The sequence below is a fragment of the Pogonomyrmex barbatus genome, unplaced genomic scaffold (assembly GCF_055798465.1).
Source record: "Pogonomyrmex barbatus isolate J1 unplaced genomic scaffold, ASM5579846v1 scaffold11, whole genome shotgun sequence".
Taxonomy (NCBI): domain Eukaryota; kingdom Metazoa; phylum Arthropoda; class Insecta; order Hymenoptera; family Formicidae; genus Pogonomyrmex; species Pogonomyrmex barbatus.
The window spans coordinates 61,251-89,203 of NW_028297107.1; the positions used below are offsets into that span (position 1 = coordinate 61,251).

The 27,953-nt window shown below is 32.0% G+C and overlaps 7 protein-coding genes across 14 annotated transcripts in view; 3 read left to right on the forward strand and 4 right to left on the reverse strand.

Moving 5' to 3' along the window:
* Positions 1–810: 810 nt before the first annotated feature.
* Positions 811–2,165, reverse strand: RpL28 (ribosomal protein L28). Its single transcript, XM_011641934.3, has 4 exons — positions 2,010–2,165; positions 1,601–1,694; positions 1,259–1,501; positions 811–932 (listed from the first exon to the last, which is right to left on the reverse strand). Exons 2-4 carry the CDS (start codon positions 1,682–1,684, stop codon positions 846–848), a joined length of 414 nt encoding a protein of 137 aa, XP_011640236.2. The 5' UTR covers positions 1,685–1,694; positions 2,010–2,165; the 3' UTR covers positions 811–845.
* Positions 2,166–2,671: 506 nt separating this feature from the next.
* Grip75 (gamma-tubulin complex component 4) lies at positions 2,672–7,092 on the forward strand. The gene is made up of 11 exons (XM_089070824.1): positions 2,672–2,831; positions 3,310–3,378; positions 3,463–3,589; positions 3,671–3,855; positions 4,143–4,237; positions 4,304–4,611; positions 4,974–5,438; positions 5,513–5,690; positions 5,780–5,999; positions 6,252–6,567; positions 6,885–7,092. The coding sequence occupies exons 1-10, from the start codon at positions 2,739–2,741 to the stop codon at positions 6,498–6,500; spliced, it is 1,989 nt and encodes a 662-aa protein (XP_088926950.1). The 5' UTR covers positions 2,672–2,738; the 3' UTR covers positions 6,501–6,567; positions 6,885–7,092.
* LOC105429168 (osteoclast-stimulating factor 1-like) lies at positions 6,884–9,479 on the reverse strand. Its single transcript, XM_089070842.1, has 5 exons — positions 9,342–9,479; positions 8,682–8,728; positions 8,442–8,559; positions 7,842–8,053; positions 6,884–7,545 (listed from the first exon to the last, which is right to left on the reverse strand). The coding sequence occupies exons 1-5, from the start codon at positions 9,415–9,417 to the stop codon at positions 7,315–7,317; spliced, it is 684 nt and encodes a 227-aa protein (XP_088926968.1). The 5' UTR covers positions 9,418–9,479; the 3' UTR covers positions 6,884–7,314.
* Use1 (Vesicle transport protein Use1) lies at positions 9,050–12,973 on the reverse strand. Of its 4 annotated transcripts, none has more exons than XM_089070838.1 (6): positions 11,425–11,715; positions 10,933–11,232; positions 10,718–10,767; positions 10,179–10,417; positions 9,784–10,110; positions 9,050–9,538 (listed from the first exon to the last, which is right to left on the reverse strand). In XM_089070838.1, the coding sequence occupies exons 2-6, from the start codon at positions 11,032–11,034 to the stop codon at positions 9,498–9,500; spliced, it is 759 nt and encodes a 252-aa protein (XP_088926964.1). In that variant the 5' UTR covers positions 11,035–11,232; positions 11,425–11,715; the 3' UTR covers positions 9,050–9,497. The 4 variants fall into 4 exon arrangements, with proteins under 4 accessions (XP_088926964.1, XP_088926967.1, XP_088926965.1 ...); XM_089070841.1 differs by lacking the exon at positions 11,425–11,715 and adding an exon at positions 12,827–12,973 and having other exon boundaries at positions 9,398–9,538; XM_089070839.1 differs by lacking the exon at positions 11,425–11,715 and adding an exon at positions 11,940–12,209 and having other exon boundaries at positions 9,398–9,538.
* On the forward strand, positions 12,371–18,686 carry CD98hc (CD98 heavy chain). The gene is made up of 9 exons (XM_011641932.2): positions 12,371–12,622; positions 13,689–14,070; positions 14,154–14,404; positions 14,479–14,604; positions 14,706–14,932; positions 15,002–15,182; positions 15,288–15,514; positions 17,970–18,119; positions 18,432–18,686. The coding sequence occupies exons 1-9, from the start codon at positions 12,515–12,517 to the stop codon at positions 18,505–18,507; spliced, it is 1,728 nt and encodes a 575-aa protein (XP_011640234.1). The 5' UTR covers positions 12,371–12,514; the 3' UTR covers positions 18,508–18,686.
* Positions 18,687–18,951: 265 nt separating this feature from the next.
* On the reverse strand, positions 18,952–21,519 carry LOC105429150 (JNK1/MAPK8-associated membrane protein). Of its 2 annotated transcripts, none has more exons than XM_011641928.3 (4): positions 21,231–21,519; positions 20,197–20,659; positions 19,392–19,561; positions 18,952–19,318 (listed from the first exon to the last, which is right to left on the reverse strand). In XM_011641928.3, the coding sequence occupies exons 2-4, from the start codon at positions 20,640–20,642 to the stop codon at positions 19,026–19,028; spliced, it is 909 nt and encodes a 302-aa protein (XP_011640230.2). In that variant the 5' UTR covers positions 20,643–20,659; positions 21,231–21,519; the 3' UTR covers positions 18,952–19,025. The 2 variants fall into 2 exon arrangements, with proteins under 2 accessions (XP_011640230.2, XP_011640229.2); XM_011641927.2 differs by having other exon boundaries at positions 20,826–21,516.
* A 985-nt stretch (positions 21,520–22,504) lies between these two features.
* Positions 22,505–27,953, forward strand: part of wdb (serine/threonine-protein phosphatase regulatory subunit widerborst) — a 29,672-nt gene continuing 24,223 nt past the window's right edge. Inside the window, exons 1-2 of one of the 4 annotated variants that reach the window (XM_089070830.1) lie at positions 22,505–22,853; positions 23,859–25,208. In XM_089070830.1, coding sequence (XP_088926956.1) covers positions 25,070–25,208 — 139 coding nt within the window. In that variant the 5' untranslated portion in view covers positions 22,505–22,853; positions 23,859–25,069. Of the gene's footprint in view, positions 22,854–23,566; positions 25,209–27,953 lie in introns of those variants that run through there. The other 3 variants (XM_089070829.1, XM_089070831.1, XM_011641926.2) reach the window with 3 other exon arrangements.

The window sequence follows — 27,953 nt, forward strand, 5'->3', positions numbered from 1 at the left end:
ATAAAAAAGATTGTAACTTACGTGTCCTAATTATCTTTTATACAAAAGTTTGTTTCATATACTTTCTTGTCAGTAAATAAATTGTTTTATCATTTCTACAAAAAATTTGTTATAAAAAATTATCTTATAATCCCATAAAAAAGATCCTTGTATACAAAGATAAAAAAGTTTTTTTTAGCAAAAAGTTTTAATGCCAACTTATACTTATTAGTAAAATATATTTTATACTTGAACTAATAATTACATTATATATATTATTTGTATATTATAAAAAAATATATAAAATACATGAAATATATAAAAATATTTTATTAAATTATTTTTTGTATTGTAATTAATAAATACTTCAAAAATAGCTTTATATTGTGCCATATATATAACTTCAATAACATCTCGATTCTTTTACTCACTATTTTAGACATTTGGATAAAAAACTCATAGAATAGACAAAAAAATTAATATGATTAAAATTATTCTCAAAACCAATTTCTAAATATCAATTACAATCACTAAAAATGTTAATAATTTTTCAACATTTAAAAATAAAATTCCATAATATATATAAAATGTAAACATCACAATGTGACGAAACATTATTTTTCTGTTACGTTATAAAATATAGATATTCATTTGAAAAAATGTTTTTATTTAAATAAAATGGATATTTTGTAGATTTTATAAAAAACATATGATATATCTGCAAAGTAAGTGTACACAGCGACTTTTATTTTTTAATAAAAATAATATAATACATTAAAACCAAGAAAAAGCTAGAGCACATCTACTTCACAGAATACATCATCCATAAAATATTCTAATTTAATATATTTAATAAAGCATACAAATTAATCAGCTTTTTTAGTAGTTCGTGTCTTCTTAGCAGGAAGAGGTTTCTGAGATCGCAACACGGCACTGGCACGTCGCAATGCAGCCTGAATGAAATATTGTAATATTATATAATAAATAACATAAAATTAAAACATTATACATATTATATATAACATATTACATTTCAGTGGAAATGTATCAGTAAAAATAAATGAGAAATTTTTATAATTAAATATTTTTCTTATACTTCAAAATAAAAAAGTTAAAAACTGAAAAAAAATTTCTTATTTGCAAAATGTATAAAATTTTCAAAAACTCTACCGTCAACTATAAGACTATTCATAAAATAAACTTTTAAACTTTTAAACTTGATCATAATTAAAAAGTTGATAAACTATTATAATTAGCAGTAATTTTATGATTCGTATACCTTTGTAAGATCTACTCGATACTTGTTCTTCCTAAGCAAAGTTTTCAACTTGTAAAGAGAACGACGAGCTCCTGCCTTCATTGTGCTCTTTACAGTAGCTTTGGCAGGTTTGTTCACTGCCTTGGCTTTCTTATAAACAACGGTGAATCCTTTTTTATCAGCAGTATCAACAATGCCTACACTCTTGCGATGAACTAAACCAGAGTAGCGGTAACTACTTAAGTTTGTCAAGTTGTTGGATTCCTAAATATTTATTAATCCATATAATAACTAAGAATATTGTTGTGGCATAACTTCTTCAATAGTTAATAGATGTCTTGTAAAATATTACGTGATACAAACCGTAGAAAATGGTTTGTTGATATTGCGCTTCTTAAGTAAGAAGGCATTGTTATCACGGATGATCATCCAGTTTAAATGCGACATCTTAATCTTCCTAAAATAATAACGGTATTTTCTTTATTATAATTCTATTGTAAATATAAATGCATCCTCGAACGTTTTAGATTTTAGATTTTATTTTTTTTTTTTCCTCCGGTTGGAGGATGTCGGAATTTTAGATTTTAGAAAATTGGAGTTTATTGATACGTTATGTTCCACCTGTATATATCAATGGTAAAAAAAAACAAATTTTTGTAAATATTATCATTCTACGATAATACCTGATAATTTCGAATATATTATAATTATAAAATATCTTGATATAATAAATTATTTAAAGAACTTTAATAACAACATAAAATTAACATACCACGTGCACCAGCAAGGAAAAATGAAAAGGGAAGGTTCTTCAAGATCGAAAACAGCGAGCAGAGAGAGAGAGCATAGACAAAATAAGAATAGACTCTTCCTATCGCATTTGCATTATAGGGCTGCGTTCAGAAATAACACCTGGGAGCCGAGTGTGTGTATCTTGAAACGAGGTGGAAATTACAAAAGTAAGGAAATTCACTAGAGCATCTGCAATTTCATACGTTCGAAAGCTAATAAATTTCTTCACTTTTGTAATTTTTGGAGTGACACCCGTTTGACCACGTCCGATTGACCACTAGCCACTCACAGGGACCAGCATCTAGAATTTTTCCATTGTTCAAGCGCTGTGAGTGGCTAATGATAAATCGGGACGTGGTCAAATGGGTGTCACCCAATTTTTGGATAACGCCCGATTGTTCACGTTACTGATTGGCCAATTTAAAATAAAATTATTTGATTGATGAATCCAGAAAAATCTTCAAACATCGGTCGCTGTAAGCAGAGAGAAGCTTGAGAGTGGTCATGAACGCGTTTTAGCTGTACCCTTGTAGGTAATGTGGACGTTTTTGTGGTTCTCTTCCGTGCTAGACGCAAGAGTGATAAAGACGGACGATACGGATACGACTGTCCATCTTTATCACTCTTGCGTCTAGCATGGAAGAGAACCACAAAAACACATGCACATTACGCATGCACTACGTGACAAGGGTACAGCTAAAATGCGTCCATGACCACTCTCAGGCTTCTCTCTGCTGCAAGTGTCTGTGTCCAATTACAACGTACTCAAATAGAACGTTCCCTCTACAATACAATTAAAACGGTCGGTAATATCATTATTCTTCAATTCTTCAATCCTCGGACCCGCTTAGCAGTCTTTCACAAAAATTTATCCATGGTCGATCTTTAACAGTACCTCGTCAATGCTTCGTGACGTAGTAAACAGTTCGTTGATTGAAAAATAAACGCATATATAATTTTAATAATATAATTTCAAATTATAGAGATGAAGTAAGAATAGAAATGAGGAGAGAAAATAAACAATCATAATTAAAAAAGTATAAAAAGTTTTTTAACTTATATGATTTATATGAAAATGAATTATTTTTATTGTATTGAATATATCTTCGCATGCATATAGTATATTTTTTGAGCAAATTACATTTATATATATATATATATATATCGTAAAATTTTAAACTGTGTCGAACATTAAATAATCAGATATCAAAATAACAACTATTATGTATTAAATATATTAAATATTAATTATATATTAAATATTAAATCTGACTTTTAAGATGTTGCATGAGATTTTATTATCACTTTGGGGATGTTCAACCAGTGTATCACAGATAATAGAGACAGATGTAAGTACATATCATATATTATCGCAAAAAATAATATATAAACTGAAAATATTATTTTATATGCTTTGTCAATTTTCTTTGCAGTCTATAGATTTTGATAAATACTTACATCCTGGAGAACGGATATTGCTTAATAGAGTATTAGATATTGTAAAGGAATGCAATATTGTACGACATTTTATACACTCGATCAGCAAGGAGCGTATAAAAGGTTTAAAAAGAAATTTAATGAATGTTTTTTATGTATATTGATTTAAGATTGATTTAAGATTAATTATTTTATATTCTGTAGCTTCTGGGCTATACATATGTGCTTTATGCGATGGAATGGATCAAGCATTGGAACCATTTCGTGAAGAAATAATTGAATTGGAGAATCTAGTTTTAAATGACAGTTATATTTCACTGTCATTAATTCTTTGCACTGTTGAAAAATATACTTGTCTATTTTCTGTATTGCATTCTATCATTCATGAGGTTATTGGACATTTTTCCAAGAGAGAAGCTTTGCATTATCAATATCAACTTTTTTTATGATTATATCATTTTTCTTATTTTAATTGATGTATATATATATTTTTTTCTTTATTGTATTTTGTTATAAAAATAGGTATTTTACAGGAAATATGTGTTGTTTAATAAGAATTTAAATTATAACATTTTTATATTTTATAATTAAATTGAATAGCTTATAAAATATTAATTTATATACAGGAAGATAAAAAAAGATTTGGTTTTTTTGTTAACCAACTATTTTATTGTAGATTCGTACACAAAACCTTTATGGTTGTAAGTTGTTGCAATGTTTACATCAGCGTATGCATACTGGCATACCTGAAATCAACTCCGCTTTGGAATTGTAAGCGATTTATAATGAAATTATTTAATATCATTAGTTTTATGATATTTAAATACTCGTTTTTAGGATGGCTCACTCTGTTCATATTGTTTTCTACAAACATCTAACAAGTTGGCTCTTGTATGGTCACTTAGAGGATATTCACAAGGAGTTTTTTATACAAAAAACATCGGATTGTGAGAAACATGAGAATGAAAAAAACAATATTTATACATGCGAATCAGCAAATGACAAAAAGATCGATGTTGATATGTGGGATTATAATGTTCAGATTAACCTGCTTCCATCTTATATCAGACTGTCACTAGCAAATAAAATCTTAACTATCGGTCAGACTGTCATTATGTTTGGAAACGATCCTAGACAAAAAAAAGGTAAATGTATAAAAAAATTTATTTCTAATTCCTCGAAAAACAAATTATTTTGTTATTATAAATAATATTATTAATATTAATAATTAATATTAATATTAATATTAATAATATTAATATTATAAAATTATTTTGCTATTATAAATAAGTTATGTGATAAAGGACAATTATATAAAGTTAAATTATAGTATAATTATATAAAGTATATATTATACTATATATATATATATATATATAAAATATATATATATATATAATTATACTATACATAATTATACTATATATAATTATATATAGTATATATATAATTATATATAGTATAATTATGTATAGTATAATTATATAAAGTTAAATATCCATTTTAGATTTTAGTATGATGTCTAAAACAGAAAATTCTGTATGGGGCGACAAGGAATATGAATATTTTATGAAGCTTCAAAATCTACAGGCAGAATCTATTTTCAATATTGTCGAATTTGACCGCACAATCAATGAATTAAAGCAGTGTGTAACTGAACTTCTATGGCATGTTGTCGTTGAAGAAGCACAGTTGATGCAACAACTCAGGCTAGTAAAAGAATTTTTTTTGATGGGACGAGGCGATTTATTTCTAGAATTCATCAAGCTCACGACGCACATTTTAAATAAGGCGCCAACAAATCACACATCCAGAGACATTAATCTCGCATTTCAAATGGCGCTGAGAAAGATGCATCTAAATGACGAAAGCGCTATCGATAGTTTTAACTTTGTAGTGCCTGTATCTGTTGAAAACGAGAACGTTAACACGGATATAATTGATCTCGATAACGAGAAACAAGATCCTAATGGTATATATTTCTTTATTGTTGCATTTCTATTTCTAAGGTGTTTAAAAACGAAATATTAAATTTAAATTTTTCAGAGAAATGTGGATGGGGCATGATTATGCTTAAATATAAAGTCGTTTGGCCATTACATTTGATGTTTAGTCCAGCCGTATTAAACGATTACAACGTTCTGTTTCGTTTTCTATTGAGAGTTAAGAAAACTCAAATAAATTTGTGGAATCTTTGGAGTGAACATATGCACCACAAAGACATGTGAATAATATATCTATAACTATTATTATAACTATTAATAAATGATATTTTTACAATCCGTGATTATATGGAATGTATATAATTTACAGCGACATCGGTGTAATCCAATTGAGAAATAATTTAATTTTTATTGTTGACAACTTGCAATATTATCTGCAAGTGGACGTGATGGAAAGTCAGTATACTGTAATGGAAGCAAGTTTGAAAAATACACGAAATTTCGAAGATATACAGAAAGCACATTCTGTGTTTTTAGCTAATGTCATGTCGCAAACTTTTTTGTTAAGTAACACAGGAAAAAAGAATCCTGTAAGTTTTATCAGAATAATTTGTAAAAATCAGAATTATAAAGTGAATTATATATTTAAACGATGTCATATATAATTTCTTCAATTAATTTAATCTAGACTAGACAAAAGTGAGCTCTATAAATATTTTATTGTTATTCTGAATATTGATATATATATATATATATATATATATATATATATATATATATATATATATATGTATATGTGTGTGTGTGTGTGTGTGTGTGTATATGTGTGTGAAAATTTTCAGACGAATAAGTTAATACATCTTTTATTACGGCTGTGTGATGATTTCATCTTACAAGCTTCCATGTGGGAAGTCGGCAATTTGTTCTTAACAGAGAAAGAGGAGCTCAAAACATTATGTGAGGCACTTGACAGTATAATGGATTGGTTAACAAAAACGTTAAACAGAGTACGTGCACAACCCAGTGGAGAACACTTGGCTCGATTGCTATTGAGACTGGATTTCAATAGATGGTTCAGTAAAAAAATTTGAAGAAAGGAGAATTATATAGGGGATTACAAATATATATATTGCTAAAAAAAAATATTTTTTTCTTTTGGTAATTATTTTATTGAATATCAATAACATTTAATAAAAAAAATGTATAATAGGTAATTAACATTTAGATTAATACTTTTCATTAATTAAAATATACACGAACATTTGAAGAATGAGAGTTAATTAATTTATGTGAATGTATATTCTGGCTTGTATTGATTTCTTTTTGTATAGTTTTGTATAATTCTTTGTATAATATTATATATTTGAAGTTACAAATTTTCTCGAATTTTTTACTTTTCTGTTTACGTAATTTTCATATAATTGCTGTGTCAATTTTATAATTTTATTATAATGATACTTTTTACTTCATTCTAGGCGCTAACGATGATAAACCTAGCATGGCAGTTATCAATTTCAATATAATTACTAACTTCTTTTAATCAACATTCTGAATCTGTCATCTTATGTGATTACCAACAATTATATCAATAATTATAAACGAACAATTTAAAAACTCCTGTTTCTTTTGCTACAGATTGTTCCTATTTCTATTACTACAAATATATTAATGTGCATTATAAAATATCGTGTAAATTTCTTGTATCATCAAAATAAATTTTTTATCAAAATACAACATATCATAAAAAACAGGAATCTAAAATGCAAAGAAACGTTATCTGAGATCTTTTAAATATTAACATTATCGCTTGATACATAAAATTATCATTTTACATAATACAAGTTTGCTCATTTGATTCATATATAGATTTCTTATTTTATTCTAATTGGAAATTATAATTAATTTTCAATCGCTATCGTCAGCATAATCTTCATCGCCGTATCTGTACGTATTATCGCATTTCCGTTGTTGCAATTGTATAGCATTCTTGATGGACATGTCAGAGGCTAATTCTTCTGCAATGTAACCATCGTTATTCTTCAAAGTCGTATCAGCGTCATGTTCCAACAACAAATTGACCATTTCCAAATGTCCGTGACTTGCTGCTATGTGCAATGGCGTATCACCCATTTTATTCTATAATTAATAAAAATAAACTTAAAAAGTAAAATTAAATAAAAAAACAATGATCATTGTATAAAACAAATAAAGATATAATGACGATACAACTAAAAAAAAAAAGAAAGCAGACCAGTATTCACATTTATATCTCACATTTAATGCAAAAAACGAGTATTCAAAATTCCGAATTTTATTTCACGAAAGACGAAATATTAAAATGTTTAAGCGGATGTTTAAATGGATATTTAAGATTGTAGAACCATGTTACATAAAAACGGAGGTCCAATTCTTTAGTAAGTTTATTTCCTTACTTGAGCGTTTATCACAGGATTTACTAAATTGAGAAGTTCCTTTGCACATTCCAAGTGACCAGTACGTGCTGCCCAGTATAATGGTGTGTTCCCAGCTGCATCTAAACTCGTTCCTGATATACCTTGCTTCAAGTACTCCTTCAGAAAGGAGACGTTATCACGTCTTGCAGCATCGTGTAATGGCAGCTCGATCTCTTGCGTTTGTTCTTCGACTACAAACAATAAAAATTATGAGTAGGAATAAATAAGATTATTAACAATGTAATAAATCGAGATATGCTTCAAAAAATACATCACAGAAGGGGCATTATTCAATGGATTAGATTTTAGATATTTAATAATTTAGCTTTTGAATTTATATCTATAAATTTGAAACACATATATATATATACACACAATTGCTTATATTGCTAACTATGATTCAATATTCTTAATGAAATATTTTATTGCAACACATTTTTAATGTGTGACATAGCAGCTCAATAAAAGTGAATTATTAAACATTTAAGCTTTAGTCCATAGTGTATAGCATAGCATATATAATAGCATCTAAGATTTTACATTGAAAATAAACATCAAGTATTATGTAATTTTCCTTACCATAGGCAACAGGTATAAGTCCTTTTTTATCCCCACATTTAGCCCTCCACCAATTTGGATCAATATCTTTCTCATATACATAGAGCAAATCACCTTCGTCGAATGATAATTCATCCGCCTGTAAAAAGGGATGATTATATTTACATATATAAGAAATAGATGAAAAAATATAAAATACATCTATTTTCTATAAAAAAAAACAAATATATTTTGCTAATAAATTATTACAAATGTACTTACACGCTTTGCAATATACTTGCATAACGTTCTGACCACTTTTACCTTACCTTAAAGATAATATATTACATTAATATCAAGTATTATCTGATTCGAAAAATAAAACTTTTTTAATATTTTTAGTATTTAAATATAAAGATAAAATATACTATTCTAATATATATTTAAATAAAACTGTTATTCTAACTAATTTGTATAACAATTATATTGATTGGCAAGGCACTGTGGAATAATGAACTTTTAATAATTATAAAGAAATTATATTTCTTTATGTTGAGCTTTTCATTTTTGACCTATAATATTTAATAAACCACTTAGAATAGAAACGTTGAGTCAAATGGATTAAGGATCAAATATGATATAACCTTAAATTTATATATATAAAAATTTTATTGAATTTCTAACAAAAATAATTTTAAACATAATTATTATTACAAAAATATGATTATATTTATGTACACTTATGATTAATACATACATATAAAGACTTATATGTACATATATAAAAGTTGTTTCCATCATAACCCAGTGGAAATAACACTTGTCTTAGCAGTTATATAAACACTTAAATATTATACACGAATTGTATAAGATCACAAATTATATATTGTAATATTGAACAAAATTATCAATGAACATATTGCTACTTTGTTAAATATTTACCAGGTTTCCAAGTGGTTTTAGGTGCTACAGGTGTTTTTATAAGTACACTCATGGCTGGGTGTAATTCTACTATCATAATATTAATACTGTGACTCAGCCAGATTCACAGTAATGTATAGTCTCACTTATGACATGCATCAATAAAGAAATTCTCGTCTAAACTTTCTTTTTTGCTATCTTCATAAATAACACCATGTCTAAAATATAAAAAAAAATATATATATATATATATATATATATATACAGCACAAGCATACACCATATATATGTATGATATGTATGTGTGTATATAATATGTAGATTTAAATAATTTGTTGATATCTCCATAACTTATCAGCAACAATATTTCATTAAATAAGTTATAAATTTATATTAAAATAAATAAATTCCAATCATATTGCTCTTGAGAATTTATAATCAATATCAATTGACATATACTTACTAAAAAATACAATCAAGACAAAAGCTATCATAAGCCATAACCAGCATCTCCATTTCGAGTTAGTGTGTTCTTCCAGTTTTAAAGATTCCTTCTTTAATTTAGTAGCATTAACATCAGTTAATTTGTCGGACATTTCCAACATGCCAATATCTTTTCTTATGATAGCACTAGCTGCTAATGCATGTTCTTTCATAGTATTAGTCATGGAAAGCATGTTTTCGGCAATTTTCTCCTGAATATTACGATTGTATTTCAAAACAGCATCCAGATCTTCATCTTGAATATTAGAGCTTGATAATCGTTGTCGTATACCATCCTTTTTGCTGTCTGTATCACATAATAAAATTTAATGTCAAGTGTAATATTTAATATTATATATAAAAACATTAAATCACCTTTATTGTTATGAAATAACTCAGCTCGTAATTCTTGACTATACTTAGCAACAGTTTTTTGATGTATTTGCGTTGTAATATTTGTATTGGATGAATTGTTGGAAGATGTAGAATTTTTTGATAATAGTTGTACAGCAATGACTCTCTCCACTGGATTCGACAACTTCATTGCACTTATTACTCCTTTCAGGAAATCAATTCGTTTAGTATAGCTCATCATGACATCTTTGGATGGCTTACTATAAATAGGAAATCAACTGTAATATTATATCTTTAATGTGATAGTAATAATAACAATTAGATATTAGTTTAAAACTATAATCCATTTATTGCTACAAATGTTTCAAGATCATGTTTGATAAATCATTCATAAACAAAGAATTCAATCAATTGGCTAATCAAAAAATACTACGAAATATTTAAAGCACCAATCCGAAATCACACACATACCACCCACCCCCCACACACACACACACACATACGCGCGCGCGCGTGTGTACACATGTTATTAAAGATATTTTGTATTTTAAAAATATTACTTCGATATAGTTTGTAGTGTGTTCATCATATCTTCCAAAGAAAGTATATACTGAAACAAAATTTATATATCAAATATTATTTATATTAACAAAATAATTTGTATAAAAGATATCTATAGTAGATATATGAATAATACACACATTTAGTAAATTTTAAAACAAACAGATTATTGATAGATAATAATAGAAAGAGATGATAAAAATAGTTCACGCACCTTCTCGAGTTTCCAATCCTTATGCAGATCATCTTTCGCTATTAATTCGCAGCGTGCCAAGAGCCGTCTGACATTCACTTCTAATCTGGATATTTGAGACATTTGACGTGTTGCAAAATAGAAAAATGTCGTGCTTTATTTAATATGTATGGTTGTTCACTTCATGGCACATCCCATTAAAATTCTTTTAAGGTTTGTGTTGCATGCTCCAACATGCTCCTACTCACTCCAACGCGTTCCAATATGTTCGCGTTGTTGGAATTAATTAGAGTTCCTACCCTAAGAATCTGGCTAGCAGTCCTGTAATAAAATAATATCTGTTACGCGAAACTGGAGAGGTTAACACACATCATCGTTAAAGTAAATTTTATTTTTTTTAATTAAAAGATTTATTCTTGTGACAAATACAATTATGTCTTATCTTAAGAAATCATTGACAATAACTGTAAGATAAATAATTAAATAATAATCAATAAATACTTAGTTAAATACCAAGTTGTGTCTTGGGATGTAAAAGTAATTATCAAAAGAGATATTCCATGCGACCATTTCCGACTAATCGTACAAAAAGATTATTATGAATTGAAAAAAATTGAGTATTTTAGAAATGGAAATTGTCATTTGACAATATCTTCTACATTTAAGAAATAGCAAATGTGGATTTTATTCATTTCTTTTTGAAAAAAATGAAAACAATTGGGGAAACAATAAAAAAATTGTCACCAATTATCTAAAAAAATAAAAAAGCGTTTTATAAGATATCGAATGAGAATTGCACGTCAAAAGATCGATTAAAAAAAGACATTATACGACGACAGTGACTGTGCATTCTATAATTAAATAATTTTTCTGTAATAATAATATTTAAAGATATTTATATTAATACATTACTTTATATTAAAATGTATATATATTAAATATTATTAAAACTATATTAAAATATTATTAAAACTAATATTGTAGAAATTAAAAATGTACACGCAAAATTGTTTCGTCATTTATTATACCTCTCTTGTCTGAATTTGCCTCATCTTTGTGATAGTTCTGATTGGTACCGCCATTTTGTTACAAAGTATTCATAAGGGATGCGTTCCTTTATTCACTCCGAGTAGTACTATCGGTACTACGAATAGCGTTCCGACATAGAGAGCAGTGCACTATGAAAGTACTGTCTTGAATTCTATGACATTGAATTGATTTTGACGTATCTCGGCCGCGGTCCGATTCACGCTCAAAGCACTATTGGCGTCATTCTATCCTTGTTTTACATCTAATGAACAATAAAGATAGAATGACGCCAATAGTGCTTTGAGCGTGAATCGGACCGCGGCCTAAAACGGAACGATAGCCGCGGTATACTTCCATTACGTCATAGCATGAGAGCACTCGGAGTGAATAAAGGAACGCACCCTATGTCTATGTCGGTGAGCAGCGTCGCAGAACTCGTGATCTCGCGAATGTAACGCCGTTGGCGGTTGGCACTGTTGGCAGTCGTTGCGGAACTTGTAAGAACGGTTCGTGCAGCGGAATATCGCAACAATCAGCAACAGAAGGATAGAAGTAATTGAACGTCGTCGTCATTATGGGCAAGCAGAATGGCGAGGATTTGGATCAGGATGCGCAAGAGCGGATGCTCAAGGAAGATAGCACCGCAAAGATCGCAATCGACAAGGATGATAAGACTACCGAGGTGAGAAACTTTTCGTCGATCAAAATCGTTTCATTTTTCTGAATTCGATTCCGATCTTTGTACCCTCGAAAAATTTTCTTTTACACGAGAGCAATTCTTGTAGCTTTTCTACGACCATATAAAGCTCTTTTGAGAGTATGATGAATTAAATGTGATGATGTTGGTTTCCATCTGTTTTTTAAATTCATTCTTAAGCTAACTAACCTCAATTCACCTCGTTACGAGTTATTGGATGCTTTCCCCATTTAGTGACACACAAGTCGACACAAGTATCATTTTGTCCTTATTAATCATTGAAAGCCAAGAAAGATAGAACGATACTTGTCACTAAATGGAAAGCATCCATTGTAGCTCAAAGTATAGAATACCGAGAATTAAGACTCCTGTCTGTATATCTCATGGTGGACACGCCTATCTCGCCATTGTACGAGCGATCGATCGTTCTCGCGGATAAAATTATCAAAACTCTGCGTCATGCGCTCCTGCGGATTATGAGTGTATGGAATTATTTTAATGATTCAATTAAAGAAGTTATGATTTGTTTTATTAGAATTTATTTGAATTTGAACAAAATGTGTGTTATGTTTGTTGTATCATCAATAAAGAAAGATAGGTCGATTATAATTTCTGAAAATTATGCAAATTTCATGAAAGTTGCATCATATTTGATGCAAATGCTTTAATCTAAATATGTATGTAATTATGGTAAATATACAGCGTAAAAACATTAAAAATTTTTATATTAAAACATTTTAAATTTTGATAAATAGATAACAATTCTTTGAACAAATTTAGTTTTTTTTTTTATCTGTTTGGTAATAACATGTATGCTTTGTTTAAACTTGTTAAAAAAAAAAAAAGCATGTTAAGGATGCAGAACATTATGATTATTGAATGAATATTGAATGCACATACAAGAACATTTATTTTTATTGTAGACATTTGGAGAAATAACTAAATTAATGTTGAATTGTTATATAACTATAATTCATATAATTGTAATTTTTTATTATAAATTCCTCTTGGTTCTTTTGTTTATGTCACAAAATTTAAACTTCTTTGATAGGTAAAATTTATCTCAGAGAATGGAGATGCCAAGATCGATATTGAGATGGTAAAAGTGGCTCTTGCTGGAATGAACAAGGAAGAATTAATGAAATTTGCAAATGACCCATTCTGGGTGAGACTAAGATGGGCTTTATTCGTCATCTTTTGGCTGATATGGGCAGCTATGTTGGCTGGTGCTATAGCTATCATCGTGATGGCACCAAAATGCTCTGCACCTGAGCCAAGAAAATTGTGGGAAGAGAGTCCAATTGTTGAATTAGATGCTTCATCAGATGCTCCTAATGGTGATTTGAAAGGATTAGAATTTATATTGGACAATTTAAAAAATCAAAACATCAAGGCTATATCTCTCTCATCCCTGGTGAAGGAAAGCGCAGACGGTAGATACAGACTTGGAAAAATATTTAGTCTCTTAGAATCTATCGATAATAATATTTTGATTCTTATTTTTTTTTTTTGACAGGAGGAATTATAGATTTTAGAGCCATCAAACCGGAATTAGGAAACATCAGCGATTTGGAAAATCTTATTAAAGTGGCAAGAGGAAATAATCAACAAGTCTTTTTGGAATTAGATCCTAATCATTCTTCTGTGGAACATCCGTGGTTTAAACAATCTGTAGAGAAGCAAGATCCATTCACATCCTACTATGTATGGGCTGATGGTATAAAATCTGAAGATGGAAAAGAAAGGCGAAGTCCTCCTAATAATTGGGTTAGTTGCTCTGACACATAATTTTGTAACATTGAAAAAAATGGCGCGTTTTAATTTAAAATATTCTTTGATAGCTAAGTGTATATGGTGGATCTGCATGGGAATGGAACGAACAAAGAGGTCAATATTATCTTCACCAATTTAATAAATCGCAACCTGATTTGAATTACAACAATCCAGCAGTGATAACAGAATTTGGAGTAAGTTTTTGTATTTTAATTAATTAACTTATCTTGCCTTTATTTATATCTTATTAATATTTATTTTTTTAAAATATCTTTATTCATCTTTATCTTTTAAGGATATTTTAACTCATTGGCTGAAATTAGGCCTTAGTGGTTTTCGTTTAGTGAATACGCAATATTTAACGGAAGATCCGCAATTGCATGATGAGTCTAGAAGCATTCTTCCTGTAGAATCAAGCAATTATCAATCATTGGTGCATGTTTACACACGCGATCGTTCAGAGAATGCTGCGGTGTTGGCAAAGTGGCAAAGAATAGTTCACAATGAAACTGCCGGCGAAGGGTATGTTTGCTTTCTGTAACTTTTAAACTATTGATATTATCAATATATATATTGTTATTTATGTTACAGATTATTCGCATTGCAAGATGATATTGGCGCAGACATTTTGCAAGTTTATAACGATAAGACAACGCTTGATTTACCACAAAGTTCGCATTTTCTCACCACTGCAAATGCAAATATAAACGCAACAGACTTACGTAAAAGTATATCACAATGGCTTGCTGTTACGCCATGGCCTGCGTGGAATGTAAGTACGACAAAATTAATTTTGCATAAATTTAAAAATTATGTATATAAGCTTTATGATGTAGTTTTAAACTTTTGATTTTTTAAATGTATATATCAATTGCAGGTGAATGGCAAACAACTTTCTTTAAGGCAACGTATGCCTAAAGACGTTGCTGACAGTATCGTGTTAATGACTATGTTATTACCAGGCACGCCAATTCTTCAATTGGAAGATGTCATGTCCGCGAAAGATGCGTTTGCAACTTTATCAAATGCTCGAAGTAGTTTAACATTCCTTCACGGAAATATGACGCTTAGAATAGTGAATGGAACTGTCTTCGTATACGCAAGGTAAGCTTCATAATTTATTAGAAAATCAATATGTGATAATCGATAACTATAAGAATTTACTTAGATATATTTTAATAGCAATTAAATGTTTATTTATAAGTTATTCTTGACACGCACGTACGCACGAACATATCAAGTATAGATATTACACGCGCGCGCGCGCGCACACGCACACAAATTAATTTTTAAAACTATATTTAAATTTTTATATATATATATATATATAAAATTAAATATATATATATAAAATTATATAATTTTAAAAATTAATTTTTTCAATAATTATCAATTTTTTCCATCTAAGTATTTCATTTATACTTAAGAAAGATTAATAGAATATAATATCACATGAATGAAAGAGGTTGATTTTAATTGGATAATTGAATACGTCCTTATGTACACAATTGACTTTAGACGTCTTTACTCTTAAATTTTATTAAAACATTTTGACACCTATTCTCACGATGCTTTTCAGTAGTACATCTATTGCTTGATTTACATTTTATATATAGTAAATAAATATATAGTACATATATAGTACAACTTTGTAAACAGATAGACGAAACTCATAAGCATCTTTGATATTAAATGACACTAAATAGACACATTGAAAACATGGGCTGATTGAAACACTTTATAATATGTAATAAATGTAATAGATTAATTAAAGATTAATTTGTCCTGTTTCATGCATTCTTAATATGTCCCAGGAATTGGTAAGTTACATATTAATTATGACGTTCAGAGAAAAAAAAATCGTATCAGCAATTAGAAGTTTGATAAATAATCTTAATTATATATCTTAATTATATATTATGAAGTTATAACAAGAACAATAAATATTTTAAAAAATTATAGTAATATTAGGGCTCCTGAGTATCATGGCCATATTGAAATTAATGTCATAGGTGAGAAATGACAGTAAAACTTATTGCACTTAATTTGCAAATAAAGAGATATTTGACTAAAACAACACTTAAGGCTTTAAGACATTTGTGAAAATGAATGGCTGCTATCCTTTCTCTTCCTGAGTCAATAAGTAGCATAAAGACACGTGAAATGAAGTCTATGCAGGCAGAAAACGCACGATTTGACAGCTGTTGAAAGAAGTGAAAAATATGTTTTTATATATCTAATTCAAAGATAATTTTAGCTGCCGTTCATTTTCACAAATTTGATAAGTACGAAACAAGTCAAATCTGCACGATTAAGCACATAATAACGAAATTGCAATAAAAAATTTCATTGTTCCCGCGTTACTCATAAAGTATGTATATATATATATATATGTATGTATGTATATGTATATGTATATATACAGGGTCTCCAAAAAAATGACTAAGCGATCATATGCAGATAGAGCAGATTAAACTGAGTCGAAAAGTCATGTACTATTTTGCGATTTTCGCAATAGTTGACAAGTTATTAATTTATGAAAATAGTCAAATTGCAGACGCGCGATCAGATAGGACCGCCCAGTGAAATACGCGTTCGCCTAGCGTCGCTAGGCACGCGTGGAGTTGTTGATTGCAAGCGGCATTGGTTATGCTTTCATCTACGTATGTTACGTGCGCCTAGTGTGCTCCACGCGTGCTTAACAACGGTGAATGCGTGTCTCACTGAGCGATTTTACCTCATTGCGCGCTTGCAATTTGATTATTTGCATAAATTAATAATTCGTTAACTATTGCGAAAATTGTAAAATAGTACAGGACTTTTCGATTCAGTTTAGTCTGCTCTACCTGCATATGACCGCTTGGCCATTTTTTTGGGACACTCTGTATAAAGGATGATTGAGCTTTCTAATTTTTATTGCGACGCTGCGACTCGCTATCATCAATGTGGAGTTCTTAGATAAATACTCAGAAGCCTTAATTATTTCTAATAAATAATTAGATAAACTTATTTGTTGTGTAACAGAATATATTTTTTAAACTTATCTCAATAACATTAGCTTTTCGTTTAAGAAAAATATCTAAACTGAAAAAAATGTAGTGTCATATCTTGTTTGTATGAAATTTATATAGCTATTAATTATTGTCACTATTTCATTATCAATTAATAGTTCTCATGTTGTTGCCCTTATTATATTTTTATAGTGGTCAGTACTTATTACAGTACTTCTTATATATATTATATTTATAAAACTAGTTGCAAGAATAATTTCCAGAAATATAAAATTATCAAAATTATTTCATTTCCTCTTGGTGCATGATTGTGTTTTGCCATAAAAACTAATTTGATGGAATAAGACGCATTTGATAGAATAAGATATAATAATTAATAATTAATATAATAATAATATTTAATAATTAAAGTTATACGTGATACTATATAATTAAGTTATATTTTGTACTTGTAGTATGTTTTTTACGTGTATGTGCATACGTGCAATATTTTGTTACTGAGTGAAATGTGAAATCTATATGAATAAATACATAAATTTAATTTATAGGTTAAAAAGCGGCAATCCTGGATATCTCGTCGCGTATCAGACGGGAGAAGAATCGGTTGTTATAAATTTGTCTGGAATTCCACGGATATCGGAAGAAATCAATGTAGTCGCGCATAGTCCCAACTATATCCAAGATACAGAGGTCTTAAAGTAAGAATTTTTGTGATAAAAATTTTTATCTTTTACTATATTTAATAATTTACTCTGATATACAGGGTTCTTCAAAAGTATGAAAACGGTAAAAAAGTCTCAAAAAAAAAAAGCATTTTTGAGAAATATGTTTCATACAAAAATTCTAGGATGGCAACGCCACTCAAGTTCAAGTAACTTTGATCAGTAAATAGATTTTTTGAACTCTACAACTTTTGTCTGAAACATTTTTCAAAAATGCTTTGTTTTCGAGTGTTTGATCGTTTTCAGACTTTGAAGGACCTTATGTAATAATCTTACCTTATTTTGTAGAACAAAATTGCCATCGGATGCAGTGCCCATATCACCGAAGAGCACACTCATTTTAACATTTGTACCAAAAGAGTAATCGGTCCAAGAATGGAAAGAGATTAATCGCTTCAAATGCAAGAATAATTGCTGTATATGATATGTATTTTTGCTTCAATATACAAGATTTAAAGAACAGATTTATTGTCCAAAAAGATTAGAATTGTATCAAAACAGAGTGATATAAACAGAACAGAAGCTCATGGTCCTAAAAACTTACATATTTATATGTAAAAACTTATTTAACCTATCCTATTAATCTAAATTGAAAAAATGCATATGAAAAAAAAATGTTATTTCAATTATATATATTTGTATACATCCATTATATTTAATTAAAAGAAGTATGTCCTTAACGTTTATATGTGTAATGTAATATACACATACATAGCAAGCATCAAATACAAAGATCTAGAATTTTTTTTCCAGAAATACCATGCTTACATAAACTTGGAAAATCTTTATCGAAATAATCTTGCAATGCTTCACGCAAAATTATGTATTTATTATAATTTAAATATATTAATGTGTAGGATACAAAAGAATTACATGAAAAATTCATTCAATATGAAGTTTATGTGGATCGGTGAATCTTGCTGTCATGATATAAAACAGAGCGGGTGATAAGACGATACACAACATCGCAGGATGTATACTGATTCCACGAAGAGTTGCGACTGCTATCACACCATATCCGTGCAGCAGCCAATGACCCAAGATGACTATTACATTTTTTATGTCCGAGATAGAGCTTAGAAGCAACGATTTTACCGTCTGATTCAATTTAAATGCGAAATGTGCTGCATTTGAAAGCACCGACAAAATAATAGTGATATAAGGGAAAGAATAATCTGAAAAAAAAAAAAAATTATACATGTATAAACAGCAATTATATGATTCTCTACAGCATAAAGAATGATTTACATATTAGACCTCCACCCATGGCATGAAGTAATGCAAGGATTGGATAAAAGTATAACGCAGCATAAATGGAGAATTTGCCCTGCTTTGGCAAGAATTTCTTTGCTATTAACGGCCTTATTAATAGCATGAGAATTATTCCTAAGGCATAGAAGATAAAAACCATAGTATATCTGTAAAATAATAGAATAATGTTATAAATCAAAGATACGTGACAATCGACGTTAAGCGCAGAATATTTGTCAAAAATAATGATTTTAGTTTAGATTTCTGCTGTATTATTGTGGCCATTTTAATTTCTGATGTCCAAAGCAAGAAAATACACAAAAATTTTTACGAATAAATTAAAGTAGAAACAGATCAAAAATTCCTTTTGCTTCGACAATCAATAAACTATCAGTCTAATCCAAAACAGAATCATAACTTTAAATACGATTATTAGCAAATTAAAGGAAAATTTTTTTCGGTATATTTTATAAGACTTATTAATTATAAATATCAAAGGTTACTATTTTGGTCACTACAATTTTGTAAGAATTTTTTTTATGTATTTTCTTGTTTTTAACATCAATCTAAGATATCTGCAATGAATCAACAGGAGCTTTGACCTTCTAAAAATTACAATATTTTTGTGACAAATGAACATCGATAGAAATTTATAATAGTAATGAATTTTTGATATTTTTTATATTTTATTGAAATATTTTTATAAGATTTATTATCGCAATAAATTCAATAATGTAGATTTGCCAGAGAAATATATGCAATCTTAAAAGGCTAATAAAAACTATGTTTTAATAATACTAACAAGGGATAAACTGCCTCTTGTGTACAGTGTAACATTGTTTCATAATTAGGACTTGGATTGTGAAGTAATGTATACCAATCTGATAATTTTTTTGCTCTGCATGACTTGACGTTGAACGTTCCAATTGGATCTGTCAGTTGAAGGACTATAAGGGATGCCAGCACTATCTCAAACAATGCAGATAGGTGCAGAGCAATCACTTCCTTGGGTATATTACGACGCATGGCCACCATATCGATGCAGAACCAATGCAGCACCAGGGCTAGAAGGGCCATAAAGCCTAGATAAAGCCAGTCGTAGAACATTGGTGCATCGTCACATGGTTCGCATGCCGAGGAGGCATTGGCACGAAAGCCACGTGGACAAGCACCACAATCACTCCAGTTTCCATCCGGCAATAACTCTCTACCGCAGTATAATCCAGGACACGATGAAAGGATGTTCATAGTGCCGTTTTATTGTTCTTAAAAATAAGTTTAATATATTTTTAACTTACTAAGTATATCTATTAGACTTCTGATTTTAGATTTTCTTATATTTCTCTCTTTCTATATTACTAGAAATAACTTTTCTTATAAATTGATATATAATTCTAAATGTTTTAAATTTCTATCATGCGATTAACTTACTGTTATCAATCTTGCTCATTTGATAGGTTAGATCAGATTAAATACGCTGTTACATGATTGCACTTCTCTTTTTTTTCTATGAATATATTCGTACTTTGAAATTTAAACGCTTTACTTTCACTACTAGTTTTTTATTTCAAAATCTCGAACCTTTTTTCCGTCAATTAATGTCATTTTAGTCATATAGTTTCTTATTGCTTATTCCACCTCTTAAAGATTATATGGATATGGATCTCTCGATACGAAAATATAATTTTTATTTTAACAGATAGAAATTCTTTTGTAAAATACACAAGATTTTCTTCAGATTTCAAATGAATACAGTGACAAATTGTCAATCGTCGTCAACTTTAGTAAAGAACGACACCTACAAGACTGATTATCACAGACTCACGAAAAACGCACCTTCTCTGGCGATAAAGTTGCTTGCGTAATATTCGAGAAGTTAAAGTTATGATCAGTTATGATGAAGATTGAAGATGAATGACGTAAGGGAGACAAGTTATTTATAAATTAATATGCATTTATTTAAACAAGACCTTTGAAACCGCGACGCTATACCGCAACAATATAATTATCACTAACATCATTATACTAATTAAAGAGCTGTATAATAATTATAATAATGATAAAAACTCTTGTACGACATTTGACATTTTGCATACATATATTCTGAAACGCAACGTCGATTATTTATCACATTGTGGGTACGGTCAAGGGCTTACTACAAATGCTTTGAAGCATTTTTTGATTGGTGTGTTAGTAAAATTCTTTGTTTTGATTGGAGAATCAAACGCTTCGAAGCATTTGTAGTGTTACATTGATTGTAGCCTATGGATCACACGACATCAAAAAGGTTTATATCGCCAGCGCCGAACGTAAAATACAAAAGAAATGCCACGAACATACACGTAACAAGAAATTAGCTTTTGTATTGCGAAAATATATAATTTCAAAAAATTATAAAATATTAATTCATATCCAAAATTTAAATTAAAATTTTCTGCAGGAGAATTTAATCGTAATAAAAAAATTCGTGATATGTGTATAACATCTTGCTTTAATATCGACATGATATAATTGATATAATTTCTATCAATTGATAATAATTGATATAATTTCAATCAAAGATCTTTAATATCCAATCTATTAAAACTCCAAAATTTCAAAACATTTATATTTTTTGTAATATATTTTTCAAAATATGTTAAGAATTCATAATTTTTCATAATTTTATAAATGGTTCACGATTCGTTGCAATCAAATGGAACGAAAATTCGCGAGAGAGAGAGAGAGAGAGAGAGAGAGAGAGAGAGAGAGAGAGAGAGAGAGAGACATGTAGGAAGGGTGAGGAGAAATCGAAGCCGTCATTCTGGCATCCATAAAATGGCAACATGATTCGTCATTAACGATCGAATCCACGCATCGCGCCACCTTCAGTTTCAGCACGTTCGCCCGCATGCATCGATCGCGGGCACGGCCGCCGACCAATGGCGTGCGGTCGCTCACGGTGGCACGCTATTGGTCAAGTTTTATGATGTGTCGCTACCGATAGACGCATAGCGGCGCGTGGTTATTGGTCAAGGATCGCGACGCGTCGCGACAGCAGGCACAACATGAAAAAGTTGGCCGCGCAACGCCGCCGCCATCTGCCGCGCTCGTGTGCTTTCGTCGACGTTCGGTCGTCTTCGACCGATGATTGTCGAACATACATTACTATTTTCAGGCACCAAGGCACTTCTTGACGGATTTTCAATAAGTGAACAGAGAACGACGGTGTGCGGCGCGATAATTCTCGAGATTTGCTTTTATTTTTTTCCCCGCGTGTGATTCGTCGCGAACGAACGTGCGGTTTCCTCTAAGGATAGAAACGGCATCGTTTTCCGCAGTGGCGGACAAGCGATACTCGGACAGGGCGGTAGAGTAGTGTATACGCGCGCGACACAGAGAATAAAGCGGAGTAAAATCGAAGACGAGAAACTGGGCGAAAAGAAATACGTCGAGTAGTTAACTAACGAGCACAAGGCAGTAATAGGACCAGTAGTATCATTAGTAATAGTAGTAGTAGTAGTAGTAGTAGTAGTAGTAGTAGTAGTAGTAGTAGTAGTAGTAGTAGTAGTAGTAGTAGTAGTAGTAGTAGTAGTAGTGTAGTAGTAATAGTAGTAGTAGTAGTAATAGTAATAGTAGTAGTAATAGTAGTAGTAGTAGTAGTAGTAGTAACAGTAGTAGTATTAGTAGTGGTGATAGCACGGAACATAGGGCAATGTCGGGCCACATTCCGGCGATTCTCAACGCTTGACGTACGGTCGCGTTTGCTCCGGCGGAAAATGAGAGATAGACCTCCACGTCGCAGTGAGCAGCTGATGGCGGCCGAGTGCAGTGCTACCGAGAGCTGTTCCTAACGTACACGTTTATCCAAAACGTCGTTCAGCGCATATCGGCATCTGAGCGCGCGAACGTAAGGGGGAGGAGAAGAAGGAGGAGAAGGAGGAGGAGGAGGAGGAGGAGGAGGAGGAGGAGGAGGAGGAGGAGGAGGAGGAGGAGGAGGAGGAGGAGGAGGAGGAGGAGGAGGAGGAGGAGGAGGAGGAGGAGGAGGAGGAGGAGGAGGAGGAGGAGGAGGAGGAGGAGGAGGAGGAGGAGGAGGAGGAGGAGGAGGAGGAGGAGGAGGAGGAGGAGGAGGTGGTGGAGGTGGTGGTGGTGGTGGTGGTGGTGGAGGAGGAGGAGGAGGAGGAGGAGGAGGAGGAGGAGGAGGAGAAGTAGGAGGAAGACGAGGACGAAGACGACGTGGAAGTGGAGTAATAGCGATCTTTGGCCATCTGAAAAAGGATCCAAGGATACGGCAGCAGTATCGACGGCGATAGACCGCTGTCTCCCTCGGTGAATCGCGTATCCGCCTGATCGGCGATTACATATACCGTGCGTGTGCGCGCGGCCACATTACCCGCGGCCATATTTCCTACACGGACGTGCGCCTCGTTAGGCCAACTATACGCGAATCCTATTTCGTAACAGTGCTTCTCTTTCTCCCTTCAGTCGTCGGCAGGTCGACACGGTTTGACTTGACGCGCGCAGCAGCACGACTCTTGCGTCGTGCATGCGTGCGTGCATGCGTGCATGCGTACGCGCGCGAGTGATTGCGAGTGAAGTGAACGACATGCGATCCGCGGCACCGCGCATCATCAAAGAGACAAACTGACTAACTAACGGAATCAGCGACGGCGAATATCCATGACTGTTCGGTGCAGCTGCCGTCATCATCATCATCGTCGTCGTCGTCGTCATCATCATTATTATCATCATCATCAGCATCGTCAGCCTCATCAGTCTCGTTCGATCGAATTCATCTTACGTCACGAGTGAGATCGGAGTTTAGAGGGCGACTGTCGGAAAGCAATCACCGGTTGTGTCGTCGGACGTTTTCACAACGTCGTACCATCACATTTTACGTACCTCTCGCGGCGTGTAGGTGGGAGCACCTACGTTTGCGGAAGGAAGGAAGAACAGACGGACGGACGGACGGACGGACGGACACGGCACACGGGCGTGCGTCCGCATGTGACAACGCCTAGCTGTCTAGGAATCATCGCGTCCCTTCCTCCTACGGTGACCGTGACAGTGACGGTCGGAAAGCCAGTTAAGTTTTCGAGAAAGCTAATCTCGTGCGACAAACTTTCGAAGATACGTGAATGCTAAACAAATAGGTACAATAAAGTCGGTCAAGTCCCTCGATCGGTTTTCGTGTCGATCGTCATCGACTAGGAGAAACGAATTCCTCGCGTGTGCTATGTGCAACGAACATCCTCGACGGAGTACACCTTGTCGCCGTTGTCATCGTTCTCTTCCGCCACCGCCTTTCGGTGTGCAGCGTGAACAGTAAACGTGTCCGTAGTGTGGGTTGCGGGGACGAAAATAGGGAGAAGAGGGAGGGAGGGAGGGGAAGAAGAGAGAGAGAGAGAGAGAGAGAGAGAGAGAGAGAGAGGAATCGATGCGATCGGATATAAAAGCGCGTCACGTGCATTCGCGTAAACGTATATATTCGTCTCTTTATTTCTTTTGTGAGTGCGGTGTTATTTCGTCGTAGTCACAGCCACGGAATGCGGTCTTCTCGGAGCGGAGGTGATCTCGATCTCTAGTCGCAAGGCGACTCCGCTGTTCACGCGGAAAGAGGACACCCGGTGGAAAGCAGTGCGAGCGTTTCCGCTTAAGCATCAAGATAGTCTCACAGTGCCTCCGTTAATGCCAAAATGTCGTCAGGGGCCTTCGTGGACAGGATAGATCCCTTCGCCAAGCGATCCCTCAAGAAAAAATCCAAAAAGTCGCAAGGCTCCTCCCGCTATCGCAACTCGCAGGATGTGGAGCTCCAGCAGTTGCCGCTGCTCAAAGGTTAGTTCGGTTTATGGAGAAAGAGAAAGAGTTTTTTTTATTTGTTTCAAATAGTTTTGATCACAGCGATAAACAAGCTTGATTACCCAACTATAAAGGTAAGAATTATGCGTGTGTAACCATTATCAGTTTATTATTATGATAACCAGGTAAAATCATGGTTTTCAACGTAGAATAAGAATGATCAGAAGATGATTTAACAGAATTTGTGTGGGATATCGAAGGCTGAAGTTGCCCGGATTTTGTAATAGAAAACTACAATATTTTTCATCTTTGGTGGCTTTTATCTCACCAAAGCATCAATATATCAATTCCTTCTATTCGGTATCTTAATTCATTATTTTTTTATCTTTAGTTTGGATAAAACGTATATGAAAATTCCTTGTTACAAAACTACGCTGTTAAGAAAAATAGTGTATGAAGAAGTGGTGAAGTTTCAATTTCTATCATAGATCCTTCAATTCCATCGTCACCTTCTCGCAAGCAGAATGCAAGCACGGTTTGAGCATAATATCCTTGAAGCTATTGAATAATTGACAGCAAGTCTGTCATTCTTGACTTGTACAATTACATCACATGTACACCTCTGCGGTAAATGTACTGTTTGTGTCTTTCAATATGTTAGTGATTGATGCATCGTGCAAGAAATATTGGATTGCATCGATGAAAGTCTTAGGCGCAGATGATTTCGTGTCACAGTTTCCACAGAAATATTACTATTGATAGCATTTATATTATATCTAAGGCATATTTACTAAGGACATTACTAACATACATTACGTACGTACATATATGGTTAGTGAAGAGACGCGGAAAACACAAAAAAATTTGAGTTTATTGGATGTCATTGCGCTCGTTGATGTGGTATCACGCGTTAATCTAGCGAGAGATAAACTCAAAGGATAACCCTACACGCCTTAATTCGGGCGATAAATTACGAGCATTTTGATGGCTGAATTAAAATGCAAATCGATATTCTTCAAAACGACTCTCTCTGAGATGATTGTCGTATGCAACAGGATTCTCGAGGCTCACATATGTGCTCATATGTCAAAGATTGTGAGTGGTCGATACAGCCAACGATGTACAAAACATTGTCAAAGTTTGACTACAGCTTGTAATAAGTAGGAGGCATGACGGGTCTCGAAATGCCGAGTTTTATCAATTTCAATTTCCCATTCACCTTTATAAAATTGAAGATACCGATGAAAGAGACATATGCCCGAATGCTCGATAAGATTGCACATGTCATATCGATATCATGCCAGTCTCCGCTGACATTAATTACGCTGACACCACTGACGCTATCTACAAGAAAATGGTTTGTAAACTACGTATAGCTACCTCCTTCTCGATAAGAAATTTCTAAGGAATCTTAAATGAGAGCTCGCAATTGTCCGCCGTATCATGTCGTGTCACGGACACCGATAATAAATACCAGGTCTGTTCACGTTGCTTGTACTTCTTACATTTAAGTGTGAGTGACAATCGTTTTATAATTACTACTTTTTCCTTTTTACTTCATACGAATGATTTGAATGTGTCATCTCATATTAAAAGTTTTATTTTGGTAATTAGTAATTTCATTTAGTAAACCGACGTGAGTGACATCATTATTTTTTTATAGTTGGGCTTACCGGAGATATATCCTTGCTACATTTTTGTATTATTAAAGATGGCCCAAATTCGAGTCGAAACGTTTGGCATTTTTTTTTAATAAAAATAATTAAAATTAAACATAATTGCGCATTATTTATAACGCCGATTCTCATCAGTCTTATTATTATCTATTATTATTATTATCTATTATTATTATTATTATTATTATTATTATTATTATTATTATTATTATTATTATATCGAGAATCTTTTTTTCTGTTAATATCTTACATTTAAATTTCTCGTTCTTTCTTTCATCCGAATGTATCTATCCTGCTTTAGTAAGTACCGAAAATTCTTAGGCGTGCAAGCACGCAAAACAGATGTAGCACCGGTAACCGTAGTTTCATCATAAATGATACTTCGCTTACATCTCTTCACGAGAAAGATACTGATACGTTTCTCGCGACATCTCTGAAAATCATACATGCTCAGATCTAGAAGATCGCCAATTATAAAATAGTTATAAGCTTAGCGCGACTCAACGGCCATTTCGTCTTCGACAAGCGTATGAATCGCAACGTGATTAGCGAGAAGGAAAGAAAATGACACAAAAAGGCGGAATAAATTTTAGAATCGAGATTTACGCGATTTACGCGTGATTCCGTGTAGGAACGATCAATTTATAGTCAGGTTCTAGATTTGTTCTTGCGATTTTCAGTATATAATTCAAATTTTGGTCAATTCGAAATTTGATCACAAAAGTGATGAAATAGTCAAAAAGATTATAGATTATTATAATCGTCTTGACTAGATGTGAACATTCAATTAAATCATGCTTGATCCCTAATTGGATGATAATCCAAACAAATAAGGAACAAAGAAAAATTTTGAAATCGCACAGAGAAATAATATGAATGTAATATGCGATCATGACCATGATTTGTTCAGTCAGATATGATACGTTTTTGTGGCGACCCGCCTGCCGAGTAGTGGCACTCGCTACACGTGCGACTGTGTAAAAGATTGTTTACGGAATATACCCAGTGGACACACTGATATCGTTACTAACTCTTTCATTGCATTCTTGAAACAATGAGACATGCTAACAATGTGTAGTATAGTAGTATATTGCGATATGTAGAA